At 44.3% G+C, this 14,606-nt stretch overlaps 1 protein-coding gene across 1 annotated transcript in view; it reads left to right on the forward strand.

The window, feature by feature from the left end:
* The window catches only part of LOC121448361 (microsomal triglyceride transfer protein), a 38,526-nt gene extending 25,022 nt beyond the window's left edge, over positions 1–13,504 (forward strand). The window contains exons 13-18 of the mRNA XM_041652325.1: positions 476–573; positions 663–784; positions 2,029–2,256; positions 8,253–8,377; positions 10,885–11,055; positions 12,194–13,504. Coding sequence (XP_041508259.1) covers positions 476–573; positions 663–784; positions 2,029–2,256; positions 8,253–8,377; positions 10,885–11,055; positions 12,194–12,368 — 919 coding nt within the window. The 3' untranslated portion in view covers positions 12,369–13,504. The remainder of the gene's footprint in view (positions 1–475; positions 574–662; positions 785–2,028; positions 2,257–8,252; positions 8,378–10,884; positions 11,056–12,193) is intronic.
* Positions 13,505–14,606: the final 1,102 nt, after the last annotated feature.

Genomic DNA, 14,606 nt, shown 5'->3' on the forward strand with positions numbered 1-14,606 from the left:
AGAGTCATCCTGCAGGCTTTATTGAGCTTTTCCTGTGGTAGACAATACAAAGCTAGCAGTCCTGGAAATTTACTGTTCTGCATCATCTGCTATGGTGATTTTAGAAGGTATAGAAAAAGTCAAGAAAATGTGTTCAGCCTCCTGTGTAGCACAGCTTCCTTAAATTCATACACTATTTTAACAACACAGCTATGATGATTCAATGTGTTTTCTGCCCAAAGCATCTATCAGTCAGCCGAAGACATCTCTTAACTGGGAATCCTTACCCTTTGTCCTTTTGACACCAAACCGTTTCGGCTATGTGAGGAATGAAGGGGACAGCCCTCATCTTGCCACCGATGCCCAGCTGGCACTTCTTTTAGTCTGGTGGCATGAGGAAAATGTGGCCTTCTTTTTATAACACTGAGGATTTGGTCGCATTCCCAAAGGAACCAGACATTGCCATGAATGAGAAGTCTTCTCTTCTGTGTTGCAGCAAAATGATCCGTCGAGTCCTCAAGGAGATGGTTGCTCACAATTATGACCGTTTCTCCAAGAGTGGGTCCTCCTCCACCTATACTGGCTACATAGAACGTAGGTGACACCTGGAGAGCTCCCCCCACCCCCTCACCCCTCTCATTAGCGCTGCGGAGCCGTCACTGAGCCCTGTGTTTTGTCACTAGGTAGTCCCCATGCAGCATCCACTTACAGTCTTGACATCCTGTACTCTGGTTCTGGTATTCTCAGGAGGAGTAACCTGAACGTCTTCCAGTACATCGGGAAAGCAGACCTCCATGGCAGTCAGGTACCCCATGGCCCATGAGTTGTCAGTGGTAGAAACTGCTCTGAGGACCGTGACACCCCGAGAGCAGCGTTACAGAATATGTCTGTAAGCTGATGGTGGCTTCTGTCGTAAAGTTCCAAATCCGAAGTTGAAACCGACGTAGTTGGTTCGCTTCACTTCCCAGACGTCTCTCTGTAACTCCAAACACACCTGCATCAGCAGAATTGAGTTGAACCAGGATTTGCTAGTCAAGCGTCACTCACAGATATGTCCCGTGGGTAGTTCTGAGTATTTAATGTATGCGTGTTTGCCATTTTGTTCATCTCTGTAGAGACTGACTTCCCCTTAGAAGAAACTTCATAACAGTGTACAGCTCTTAGAGTTCATTTCTATGTCTCCAGTGCTACCAGGGGAGGAAAGAATTAAGTGTGGGCAGTTGAAAACTGGTAGAATTTTAGTTCAAAATTAAATGATGATTTATCGTTATTATGAATTATGCCATCATTTTGATTTAAGGAATATTCAAGCTTCAAAAATGATCCATAGCTATGAAAACCTGAATACCCATCAATATGAAATGTCCACACCCTTCAATAGCACCCTGGTCAGAATCCTACACCCTCCCTGCTGAGGCATTGCCATCTGCTCTCTGATATGCCCTGGGAATGCCAAACACACAGTGGGTAGTGCCTGACTATGCAGGATGAAAAATACGCAGGATTCCTTACCTACTGGTCATCAGGGTGCGAACCTCCTCATGGTGTGACCTCATCTCATGGGGAGGGATGAAACTGTGATGTGGAGGGGTGTGGATGTGGCTTCTCAGAGCAGCAGACTGGGCAGCACTGCCCTTGCCTCTCCATCTCCTTGCAGAGGCTCACAAAAATGGCAGGCCCACTCTATGAGACAGAGTCAGGAGATAAGCGTCTCGGATGGTGCCCTCCACCAGAACACTTGTGGCCTTTGCAGTCACAGAGGAGGCATCTGAGCCCGGCCTCTGCCTCACACTAGTGAATATTCACCTGTCTTCACCCCATCTAAATGAATCAAATCTCCCATACAGCCAAAGGTAGTTGGAAAGATTACATGGCGAAGACTAATTATCATTATGTTCAGACACAGAGGTTTAGTTTGAATTCTTGCCTAGTTACAGAAGATATTTAGGTTTTGGTCCTGAAAACATCCTCCTCGTAGCTCGGAGGCATCTCCATCATTACGGAGCAGGTGGGGAGCAGTGATCCAACCTTGTACCCTTTTCTCCCCAGGTGGTCATTGAAGCACAAGGGCTGGAAAGCTTAATTGCAGCCACTCCCGATGAAGGAGAGGAAAACCTTGACTCCTATGCCGGCATGTCAGCCATCCTGTTTGATGTTCAGCTCAGACCTGTCACTTTTTTCAGTGGATACAGTGATTTGATGTCCAAAATGCTGTCGGCATCTGGCGACCCTGTCAGTGTGGTGAAAGGGCTTATTCTGCTGATAGATCATTCTCAGGTAACTGTCTACCTCTCTCAGCCTGCAAGTGTTTAGTGTGTGCGCGCGCATGTACGTGTTTGTGCACAGTAAGCACGCCTTTCCATAGTCAGATCATGTGGAAGCCAGAGGTCAGCCTCAGATGTCTTTCCTAATTGCTTCCCAGCTTATTTTTTGAGGCAGTCTCTCACTGACTCTGGAGCATGCTCAAGTACGCTGTAATGGCTGGACAGCAAGCCCCAGGGTTGCCTGTGTCTCTACTGCCCCAGCACTGGGGTTATGGGTATACACTACTGTGCCTTGGTTTTATGTGAGTGGTGGGAATCGAAATCAGGCCGTAGGCTTGTGCAGCAGACACTACCCAGCTGAGCCTCTCGGTCCTCCAGACACAATATAAACACGTCTAGAAAAACACGTTAGAGCTCCATGGGTCTTGGTGCTCACCCTCTAAGCATTGGATCCTCTTGCTATTGTCGTCCCTTCTCCATTGCTGTACAAGAGTAACATGTGTTTCTCTGTTATTTGTTGCTTAGTGGAAAATGCCCGGGTGGGACAGAGCAGAGATGGCTGCATACTTGGCTCTCCAGTACTAGGAGCTTGGTGTTTATGCTGAATGCAGGAGCTGAGCTAGCTGGCATTGTGATGACAATGATTATGAAAATCAGTATGCTGCATCATTTTCATGACGTCATGCTAATGAAGGCCTGAGCCACGGCTGACACCAGCCAGTGTTTCGGGTTCATTCTTAGAGAGGCTTGCTCATCCGTAGGGAACAGAAGTGCTTTTAGTTCCTTGACCGTGCTCTCCAGGACTTGTCTGCTGTGCTCCTCGGCTCTCATCCTATAATACCTCTCTTTATGTGGGAGAGTTTCAGTGATGACCACCCTACGGAATTCGGGTGGCTTGCCGCATTGGACCTTCTGAGAAACACAGGAGGGTTCATTGGAACAGCCTTGAGATGAGTGTCTGAGGCTTACATTTTTTCTTTAATGCTTATACCTTAGTATAATAGTATTTAAAATGGAACATTGATAGGTACCATCTTATGGGGCATTGGTATGTACTCTTATTCATATTTATTATATTGAGCATTATACGGAGATTTTTATTTAAAATTGATGTGCTGTGGGAGTGGCCTCTTGTGAAGAACAGATCTTCAACAGATCTGAAGATCTTATCCGCTGTATCATTCTTCATCAAGGCACTAGAGGGTTCTGGTTTTTAGGTTCTGTTTATGAAGTCACAGGATTTAAGAGCTGAGACAACTTTAAATTTCACATTTTGTTAAGACTTGCCCCAAAGCATCAATGACTGGGATTAAATATTTGTCTCTGTCTTTATAGCTCCTTATGTAAATTCTAAGTAGACATAGATCGTAAAAAAAAAAAAAAGAAAGTAGTTTGGCTTTTATGATGTAATAAGCATTTGGAAGTAGGCAGTCCAGGGTTAACAAAGAAATCCTCAGGGACCAGAATCTGTGCACTTCAGCTCAGCCTGACTAACTCACTGTATAGCCCAGTCTGGTCTCAAACTCACAGAGATCCACCTGCCTCTGCCATCTGAGTGCTGGGATCAAGGGCATGCGCCACCATGCCCAGCTTTAGTATGGCTTTTAATCTCACCTTGTCACCTTGTGACTGTGTACTGACCACGCCCCATCTGCCACATCACCCAGTCCCCCAAGGAAGGAAGAGGAGGACATAGAGCTGGATGGCTATCCAGACGCCCTGGTAGAACATCACTGACCAAAGTCACCAGTGTCACGTAGCTATCTGTAGCTGCAAGGGAAGTCGGTTTTCACAGCGTTGTACTGGGTGGAGATGCACGTTGAAGAAAAGCATGTTTTTCCCCGTGTGAATGAAGAGGAAAACTAGGGGTGCTGCTCATACTCTCCAACCCTCTAGTCATGCAAAGCAAACCCTCAGTGCCGCAGACCCATAAAAGACAGAGAGTGACTATTCCAGGCTTGAGAGCCAAATGCTCTCGATGCACCTATACAGCCTTATGATTGCAGAGGAAAAACAGCCATCAGCAGGATAGTAAGCAAGGACAGCTGTGTTCCAAGAAAATTTTATTTACAACAACAGCCAGTGGAGCAGAATTTCCTGCAGGCTATAGTTTGTTAATCTCGGACTTAAATTTTCCTGTATGGCTTTCCTATTCATTAAGATACTTCCCCCCGGGCGAGGTGTGGTCTGTGAGCGATTGCCCTTTCACTATTATACATAACCAGTATCTGTGTGTGGCAGGCTGAAGTCTTCGGCAAAGCTGAGGTTATTTCACAAATAAGCTGCCAAGGCCCCAGGCTCTGCAGAACACTCCAGCGATGCCAGTCAAGCTTGAGAAGCACATACCACTCCAGGTCAAGTGCTGACATTGAAGGAAACATTGGCAGCTGGCAGCCTGTCACAGCCACCAGGGCAGATAGAATTACTCTCTCTCTCTCCCCCTTTCTCCCTCTTCTCCCTCTCCCTCTCTTTATCTCTCCCTCTCTGTGTCTGCTTTTCTGTGTATATCTCTCTGTCTCTCTGTGTGTGTCTGTGTGTATATGTGTCTATTTGTCTCTGTCTCTTTCTTCATATATGTCTGTCTGTCTCTGTGTCTCTCAGTGTGTCTGTCTGTCTTTGTCTCTTTGTCTCTCTCTGTGTATGTCTACCTGTCTCTGTCTGTCTGTCTCCTCTCTCTCTCTCTCTCTCTCTCTCTCTGTGTGTGTGTGTGTGTGTTTGTGTGCCTGTTTCTGCCCGTGTGTGTGTGTGTGTGTGTGTCTGTCTGTCTCTGTCTCACTGTCTCTCACTGGATTATATTTCACAGATGAGTGTCTGAGAACAAGGAACCTTGTTAGCCAGGAAATAACATATTTTCCTAAATAGAAGAAGCAATGAGATGAACTATCAAAATGTCAGTGTCTATTCTATAAGAAACACCTTGCAGGTCATAGTTAAAAAGCAAAGGGATCAACCCCAATTCAAAGTTCTGGTACCTTCTTCTTCTAGTCCATAGACAAAATGTTAAGTAAATGTATTCTGGGCCAGTTGAGGATGTATGTTTATGCTCTATATTCTTTGCAATGTTCCTCAGAACAGACTTTCTTACAATGAGACACAGAGTTGTAACTATGTTTCCTCAGAACAGACTTTCTTACAATGAGATACAGAGTTGTAACAATGTTTCCTCAGGACAGACTTTCTTACAATGAGATACAGAGTTGTAACAATGTTTCCTCAGGACAGACTTTCTTACAATGAGATACAGAGTTGTAACAATGTTTCCTCAGGACAGACTTTCTTAGAAACAAAGTTGTAACAATGTTTCCTCAGGACAGACTTTCTTACAATGAAACACAGAGTTGTAACAATGTTTCCTCAGGACAGACTTTCTTACAATGAAACACAGAGTTGTAACAATGTTTCCTCAGGACAGACTTTCTTACAATGAAACACAGAGTTGTAACAATGTTTCCTCAGGACAGACTTTCTTTCAGTGAGATACAGAGTTGTAACAATGTTTCCTCAGAACAGACTTTCTTACAATGAGATACAGAGTTGTAACAATGTTTCCTCAGAACAGACTTTCTTACAGTGAGACACAGAGTTGTAACAATGTTTCCTCAGAACAGACTTTCTTAGTGAGACACAGAGTTGGAACTATGTGACTGCTGTGAAGAGCAGCTGCAAAGTCCAATCCTTAGACACCATCTGGGTGCAGCCTCTCAGCCATCATTTTCCTGTCAGTGAAGAAATAAAATGGCTCTAGTGTAGATCAGCATGATGTTTAAGTGACTTCTCACGTGTAAGCATACAGGTGCTCAAAATCTGTTAGTTCCATACATTTAATTATCTTAAAGAAACACTGCACTGCCGGGCGGTGGTGGCACACGCCTTTAATCCCAGCACTCGGGAGGCAGAGGCAGGTGGATCTCTGGGAGTTCGAGGCCAGCCTGGTCTACAAGAGCTAGTTCTGGGACAGGCATCAAAGCTACAGAGAAACCCTATCTCGAAAAACCAAAAAAAAAAAAAAAAAAAAAAAAAAAAAAGAAACACTGCACTGTATGGTTGAGTCCCTTTCACAGAGGCGGGGGTGGGCATGTTGGTTTGCTCTCAGAAGCAGATTCGGTAGAATTCTATGTGCCTACATATAAGAGCTCTTCCTTTGCAGGGAAGAAAAACAATCTTTGAGAAAGCCTAAGTGTTTCTCCAAACCACTTGCAGTGAAAATGCCCTTCTCACACAGGCATTTTGACTGCTAACTGTGAAATGTTCTTTTCTGTGGCCTGGATGCTTTCATGTCCAGCTAATGCACAGCCAGTGTGAAGGTCGGGATCTACCTCTTAGGGTCCTACTGGACTAGGAGGATTAACAGGTCTCCAGATTCCCAGTCAGGAAAGCATGCTGATGCAAGGCAAGGCATATTCCTGAGGCAGGGTGTAGGAGTTACTTGGCAACAGGCATGGGCATGGCTTGCAGTAGATGTCTGGTGTCATCCATGGTTTTCAGAGATTTAAGTACACATTCGGGGATGATTGTTGAGTTTTACAGGACAGGTTGTGGTTCTTTATATTTGTCACAGAGGATGACATAGCCCCTGTATCTTTGGGCAGCCACATTTTTGTCCTGGAGTAAATACAGGTTTAAGCATCCTTAGGGATGTCACCTCATGTGCCCCAACCCTGGTACAGAGCACTCAGGAGTATCCTTCAGAACGAAAGCATTTTCATATCAAGGTCAAACTTTCTTATTCCACTTGGGTGTGAGCCATTCCTCTGAGGTTTCCTGCCATGTTTGGTATTTCTGTTTGTAGTTCAGAGCGAAGAGCGCAGCCCTTTCTCAAAAGTGCAGTCATGGCATTTGGTATCTGGCAAATGCATGACTTTTCTGGTCTGCTCATGGCAGCTACACAAAGAAGTTAGTCACACTCTTACTGCCAGGAACTCTTCGCATCTCTGGAGGAGTACCAGAGTGAAGGATACAGAGCCGCATTCCCAGAATCCTGCTCAGATTCAGCCCTGCCTCAGAGCCCATGGTTTCAGTCTAGCACAAAGCATCTTCAGCCAGCATCACCCCACTTAATGCACATGAAAAGCATGGGAGTTACAGTCTAAATACAGGCCAACAGCACAAAGCAGTGGCCTCCAGACAGTAAGAAAACAATCTGGGTGGGCTTTCCTTTTCAACGGCCATCATGCCTTTGGGAAATATAGTGGAGTTTGGGCTTGGCTTGACCACTGTTTGGAGTCATTTCTGATGTCAAACACCAGGGCGCAGAAGCTTAGTTCAGTTGCCTTCCCTTCCTGATCTAGCTCGGCCCAGGCAGTTCTGGAAACTTGGATAGTGTGCTGGGAGTTTTCATCCTGCAGTTTTGTTTGCCAGAAGATGTCATTGCCTGTGTTTGCCCCAACATAAAACCAGAGATGTACTTAAGGACGTGAAGAGATCCTTTGTCCAATCTTCATATTTTCAAAAAAAGCTACGGCTGGGCTTTTGTTGGAAATACCTTCATCCTCCTGGTCCAGTGGTTCTCAAATTCAGTTGAAGGCATATGAGAAGGAGGTTGCTGGGTGCCACCTTCAGAGTTTCTAAATCAGAAGTGTGGCTACCTGAGAAATTGTATGTTGAAACTGTTGCTAGAGAGTGCTGACTCTCTGCTGGAAGCCACATGTTGGAAATGAATTTCCCCTCCCAAAGAGAGGCAAGGATTGAAGGGAACAGCCTTCTCAATTGATACTCCAATCCTCTACTATTTTTATTGATTTATTTAGCAAATCGGCAATGCCTTCTTTTGGGGACCAAGATTAGGATAACATATTTCCAAGTCTTCTTCACTGGGGGAAATGGTTTGGTAGCAGAACCCTGGCCTAGTAGTTGAGAGGCCCTGGGCTTGCACTGAAACAAACAAGTGAGCATTGCTCTAAAAGCCCCCACAGCCTCACAGGCTGAGAGTTCACCGTACATCAGGAAGTCAGTGTGTATCTATAGAGGCATTAGCTAATCTCTGCTTATTGCTGTATTTTCTGCTTCTAGGATATTCAGCTACAGTCTGGACTAAAGGCTAATATGGAGATCCAGGGTGGTCTGGCTATTGATATTTCAGGCTCAATGGAATTCAGTCTGTGGTATCGTGAGTCCAAAACCCGGGTGAAAAATCGGTAAGCACAACGCAGAGAAATGCAGGGCTCTGTCTGGGGTGGTGCCTAGCTGTTTCCGAATCTGTGCTTTTTGTTTGCGCTTGTAACCGTAAAGTTGGAAATGATTGTGGGAATTCATTACATCGATAGCATCTTAGAAACAGGTCTGTAGGAGCATTGAGGGTCTTAGTGCTTTTGAAGACCTCCACAGACAACGCACATCTGGATGAAAGCTAATTCTTATTTTACTTTAGTAGCTGGCAGTTGTCTTCCTTGGGGTCTCTATTGCTGTAATAAAACACCCTGACCAGAAACAAGTTGGGAAGGAAAGGGTTTACTGCATCTTGTAGTTCCTCCTTAAGGGAAGTTAAGGAAGGAGCTCACAGCAGGAACGGAGGGCAAAGGGCAATAGGAGTGCTGCTTACTGACTTGCTCAGCCTGCTTTTTAAAATAGCTTATGAGACCTGGATAGAGGTGGGCGGTCCTTGGGCTTCCCACAGGTCAGGGAACCCTGATTGCTCTTCGAGCAGATGAGGGAGGGGGACTTGATCGGGGGAGGGGGAGGGAAATGGGAAGCGGTTGTGGGGAGGAGGCAGAAATCCTTAATAAATAAATAAATTTAAAAAAATAAAAATAAAAATAAATAAATAAATAAATAAATAAATAAAAATAGCACCCAGGGCCATCACCCTCTGGGTGGCAACACCTACACGGGGCTGGCCCCTCCCACATCAATTGCTAATTAAGGAAACGCCCTGCAGGCTTGCCCACATTGAGACTCCCTCTTCCCAGATGACTCTAACTTGTGTTAAGCTGACATCAAGCTGGGCAGCACGGTTGATTCCTTCTCAGCTTGATGAACAAACACATTACTGCTAAACCATAACCTTCCCTTTCTTGTTCATCCCCAAATCTCATATTAATATTACAATATAAACTATACGTAAATTTAAAGCTTATCTCTGTTGTTGGCATTAGAATCTCTCTTCACTTACTAATTCCCCTGGGTTAAATAAAAATGATAATCTCGTTTGTAACCAAATTTAAACCTTTTGTGAGTGAAAATAAGAAATACAAGGAAGGACAGGACTGCTCCTAAGTGTGGTGGAAGAGAAAGTGTATTGTAGACAAAAGAGAGAGCTTTGCCAGAGGCAAAGTTGAGGAGAGTACAGAACGCAGGGACCCTGATCTGGCCCAGTGAGGAGAGCTGGGAGGGGAGGGGAGACCAGGGGAGTAAAGCATAGATGAAAGGGACCCAGTAACTGAAATGTCCAGATTATAAGGAAGGGCAGCTCGGGGAGGGCAGCCCAGCCCCTGGGCTGGATAAGTTTAGGGTGGGGGGCAGCATATGCGAGACTTACCCTGTAATAGGTAGGGACTGAAGGATGCTGGGAGAACCTGGTGGCCAGGTTTTGATATGTTAAATAGGCACCTCAGCCATTTGTCCCAGGTTTGAGGCCTAACATTTTGGGTGTAAATATTCATTGTGCATAAGCACGCTTTCAAATAAGTATACATTGTTTACTGAGGCCTTGTCCCTTTCACCTGCCCTTTCTTCCAGTGTCCTTATTGTCACTGTCCCGTCGTCTGTCTTTCATTTGCTCATTCATCCACGTCAATAATACCCCTTAAACATTTGCTTGAGTATAAGGCAGGAGAAGATTCTGCTTAATGACTAAGAGTTAGAACAACCCTTTGGCCTGTTATACTGAGAACAACAGCACAGAAATTCTTTTAGAATTTGGCAGACAAAAATTAGAATCTCTCTCTTTTTTTTAAATGCGTGGCCATGTAAATTTGATTTCATTGTAAGCATAATGTCTCACCATTTAGTTGAAGTTTACAGTTGCTTAAAGTGCTAGTTTTGATTTTTGGTTTTTGGATTTTAAGTTTGGTTTATTAACTTATTTATTTTTAATCTTCTTCATTGTCATCCAAGCCATCTGCCCCAATCGTCAGCCTGTCTGTCTGGCTCTCAATGACCCCCGCTAAACCCATTTTATTTGCCTATATACATATCCCATTACAAGAATGGCTGTCACACAGCACTCTCTCAGGTATCCTGGCAACCATATACGTGCCTCTAGGGAACCTCTGAGAAGAAATGAAATGGAACGGAAATAGCTAACGTGAAGCAACAGAGATAGTTAACAAGAAAATTATCATAAATGTCAGTTGTCTTCTTGATGTGTTCATGATTCTCTTTCAGAAAATGTGGGTGTTTCTGGGACTGAGGGAGGACTAGGTCTCACGTGCGCTTCACCTTGGCAAACAGCATTATATGTGATATGCACTTAGCTCCAACATTCAGAATTTGAGGCAAGGGATGCCCAGGGAAAGAGCAACCTTCTGTGGCCAATCTCTGGCACCACTGTGTCCTGGTTCCAATAAAGCTTTATGCGTACCGAGGTCACCTCTCCATTGTTAAGTGCTTCCTCCCAGTCTACTGGTGCCATGAGTGGAGACTCAGGGGAAGTTCTGTTAGCTCAGTGAATGTGACAATAAGAGATGTTTTTCAAAACTTCCAGGGTGGCAGTGGTCATAACCAGCGATGTCACAGTGGACTCTTCTTTTGTGAAAGCTGGCCTGGAGAGCAGGGCAGAGACAGAGGCAGGCCTGGAGTTCATCTCCACGGTGCAGTTCTCGCAGTATCCGTTCCTGGTCTGCATGCAGATGGACAGGGCTGAAGCTCCATTCAGGTAAGCGAAAAGCGAATGCTCGCGGAATTAAATCCTAACTAATCTAAAAATAACTTTTTAAGGAAACAAAGGGACTCTGTTTACTGTAGGAGTTAACCACATAATTTCAGAAAAAAATACCATATGTGCAATTTCTGTCTGCAATATCTTCACATTTGCTTCCTGGACAAAGTACATTTGGCCATCCATTTCTCATGACCCAGGAGAATCCAGTTATCTGTACAATGGCCACCTGACCTTGTTTATGTTTGGACCCAGTCTTGAGAATTCAGCCTTCTGAATTTAGAAAACATGTGTCCCAAAGCTTAGGTCCTTAAAATCCTGTTGTACAATTCCCTGTGTGTCTACACCACTCCTCTTCCATCCTGGGCCCAGCTTCCCTTAACACTGTGTCCTTGGGTCTAGTTGCCAGTCTTTGTAGCGGAGCTATCCTGTGGAGCTAGGATGATTTGAGTCTAGGTAATACCCAACTCCTCCATAGTAGTTTATAAATGTTTCCTAGGACTTATACCATAAGGAATCATTTGAACATTTAAAATAGCAGGTCACAATTTATATCATCTTTTATGATAATCAGGCCAACGTTAAGTACCTTAATTTACCGGTATTTCATTATCCATATAAAAAAATGCATCAATAATTCAAGAACAAGTACCAGTAAGTCACATTTTCCTAGAACAAGCAATAGTGGCTTACACTCAGAACATTAACTTATGTTTATGTCTGGAATAATTCCCCATAAAAACATGCAGTGACCATAAGCCCAGCCATGTGACTAGCTAGCCTGGTTCTCCATTTTGCTTGTGCCATATTGCTGGGAATAGTTCCCTCTCAACACTCTACTCTTACATCCTGTTGGATGCTCCGCAGGGGAGTGCTCTTGGGGTGGGGCTTCTGGAATGAGTGTTGCGAGGTAGCAAGGCCTGTGCGGTTCAACAGCATCCCAGGAATTCACAGTGTGGCAGGACCTCCGAAGTGTGCTTATTGGTACCAGAAGAGAGGAGGAGAAACAATGGGATCGCGCTGCAGAGCAGCACCTGCAGCTCCTCTGCAATTTCCGGAGCAGGGCAGAAGCACCTGGGACCAGCGAGGGTGGCTTGACTGTTTGTAACTCCGCCCTTCCTCTCTTGCTATGCAGGACATTTGAGACAAAGTACGAAAGGCTGTCCACGGGCAGAGGCTACGTCTCTCGAAGAAGAAAAGAAAGCCTGGTGGCGGGATGTGAACTGCCGCTCCATCAAGAGAACTCCGAGATGTGCAACGCGGTGTTCCCCCCTCAGCCAGAGAGTGCTAACTCAGGTGGATGGTTTTGAAACCCAAGAGTGGTGCTTCCCTTGGAACCATTTCTTTGCGAGCTATGTGCTTTGATGTGCCTAATCTTCTCTCTCCGAGAGCACAGTGTTTACATGTGTACCTGTATTTAAGATGTTTGTGAAGAGCCATGGAGAACTTCAATGAATTAAACTTCGGCCTATTCAGGAGATGCCCCAGTGTCACTCTGAGTCACCATAGGACACTTGCAACAACATGCCTACTTTTTGTTCTTTGCAAAAATCCTAACGAGTACAGTGACTCTAGTTTTGTTTTAAGAAGAAGCTAGTGTCTGTATAAACAAAGAAAACAAAAACAAACCCCCCAAACCATAAAGGCTTAGGCAAATATGAACTTGATTCAACAACTTTCACCAGAGTGAGCCCTTGACAGAACCTTAAGCTTGTCTTCTAAGAAGCACATTGCCTAAGCAGGGCAGGAGTGGAGGAACCCCAAGCAAGCCATTTTTCTCCCTTTTTTCTTTTTCTTCTTCCTCTCTTTTTTTTTCTTGGTGGTTTTTTTTTCCCCCAAAAGGTTCAGAGAGAGGAGATAAGACTTAAAATCTTTGTTAGTCAGTCTCAAGAATTACTATTTATGTTTTATGTTAGTTTTATAAGCCTAAAAGTGACAGGATTAAAGCATACTGTGACATGTCCCTGCTAGCCCTGCAGTGAGACCACTTGGAAATCACTCTCCCTAATTTTGGAATTATCATACAGGAATAAAAACAATTGAGTCTCAGAGCATCCGTAGTTTTTCTCAGGATGTGTCCTTTGGATGCTGTAGCATGGTACACAGGTCTTTGGAGAGCACACCCTGTAGGCCCCACTTTCTACCTCAATTGTTTGATGGTAGAAGCTTCATCTCTTTGACTACAGTTTGTACAGAGATTGGAAGGATTGTTCCTCCCAGAAAGTGATGGATTTGTAGTTCAAAACTATGACACTGAAAACGACTTTGTGTGTGTTAAAGGGCCACACGAAACATTTGAACATATTTATTAATAAGAAAGATATGCTTATTGTAATACCCCCAAATAGTCAGGTGCTCATTTGTCTAGCAAACATATGCATAAAATGGAAGTTCAGCTGCAGCAGAAAATGAAGTGTGATGATGAAATAAATGTATGTAATTTACTGAACTCCTCTTGTCCCGTGTTGCTTGAATCCATGGTTCTTTGATCTAGCTACTTATGAGCCCAGGGACAGATGCACCGAGCTAAGCCTCTGCAGCAAGGCACACATCCCGAGTCTCTATCACTGGGTAGTCAGCTCTCTGAAGGACAGAGCACCAGTTTGTCAGGACGGGGCAGTTTGTCAGTAGCTTTTCTATACACCAATAACAAGCTTTCTTAGAACCCAGGAATAAAATTCTGTTTACAATACATTCAAAAAATCCCCAGGAATAAACCTACCGAAGGAGTTAACAAATCTCAGTAATGAAAACTTAAAGACACTAAAAAGAAATTAAAGGAGATGGTAGCAGTTAAAAAGATTTCCCGTGCTCACGGTTTGGCAGAATTAATATCATGAAATAGCTACATCAAGGAGAGCAATCTACCATGTGCCTCCACCAAAATTCCTGTGTCATTCTTCACAAAAGCAGAAAAAATAACTCAAAAGTTCCGAAGGGAGCACAAAAGACCTAGAATAGCAAACGCAACGCTGTGCAGAAAGAGAAATGCTGGAGGCACAGCAGTGCCTGACCTCAAATTAACTGTGAAGCCTTTGTAACAAGACCAGCTCGATACTAACACAAAACAACTGCGGGACAGAATAGAGGGCCCAGAAATAAACCCACATAGCCAGTCATAGCCACCTAACTTTTGACAAAGGTATTAGGCACACAGATTAGAAAAAAGGCAGCTTGTTGAACACTTGCTGCTGACACAGAATGAAACTGGATCCTTACTTTTCACTTTGTCCATGTGCCTCTCTCCCCCATTCTCCAAAATGGGTCAAAGACCTCCGTGTAAGACTTGGGGCTTTGAAACCATTAGAGAAGAATTTGACAAAATATCTCAAGACACACATAGGCAGAACTTTCTGTAAAGAAACTCTAAGAGCACCGAAATAATTCTAAGATTTGATAAATAGAATTGCGTAAAATTAAAGAGGTTCTGAACACCAAATGAAACAATCAGCAAAACAGGAAAACAAAAAATCCCACAGAATAGGAGACTCTCTTTGGCACCTCCACATCAGACAAGATAGTGAGGACCGCATCTCTAAAGGCTTTTG

Source organism: Microtus oregoni, unplaced genomic scaffold (assembly GCF_018167655.1).
Source record: "Microtus oregoni isolate MIOR12 unplaced genomic scaffold, Mior012 000000F_ref0000247, whole genome shotgun sequence".
In the NCBI taxonomy this organism is placed as follows: Eukaryota; Metazoa; Chordata; class Mammalia; order Rodentia; family Cricetidae; genus Microtus; species Microtus oregoni.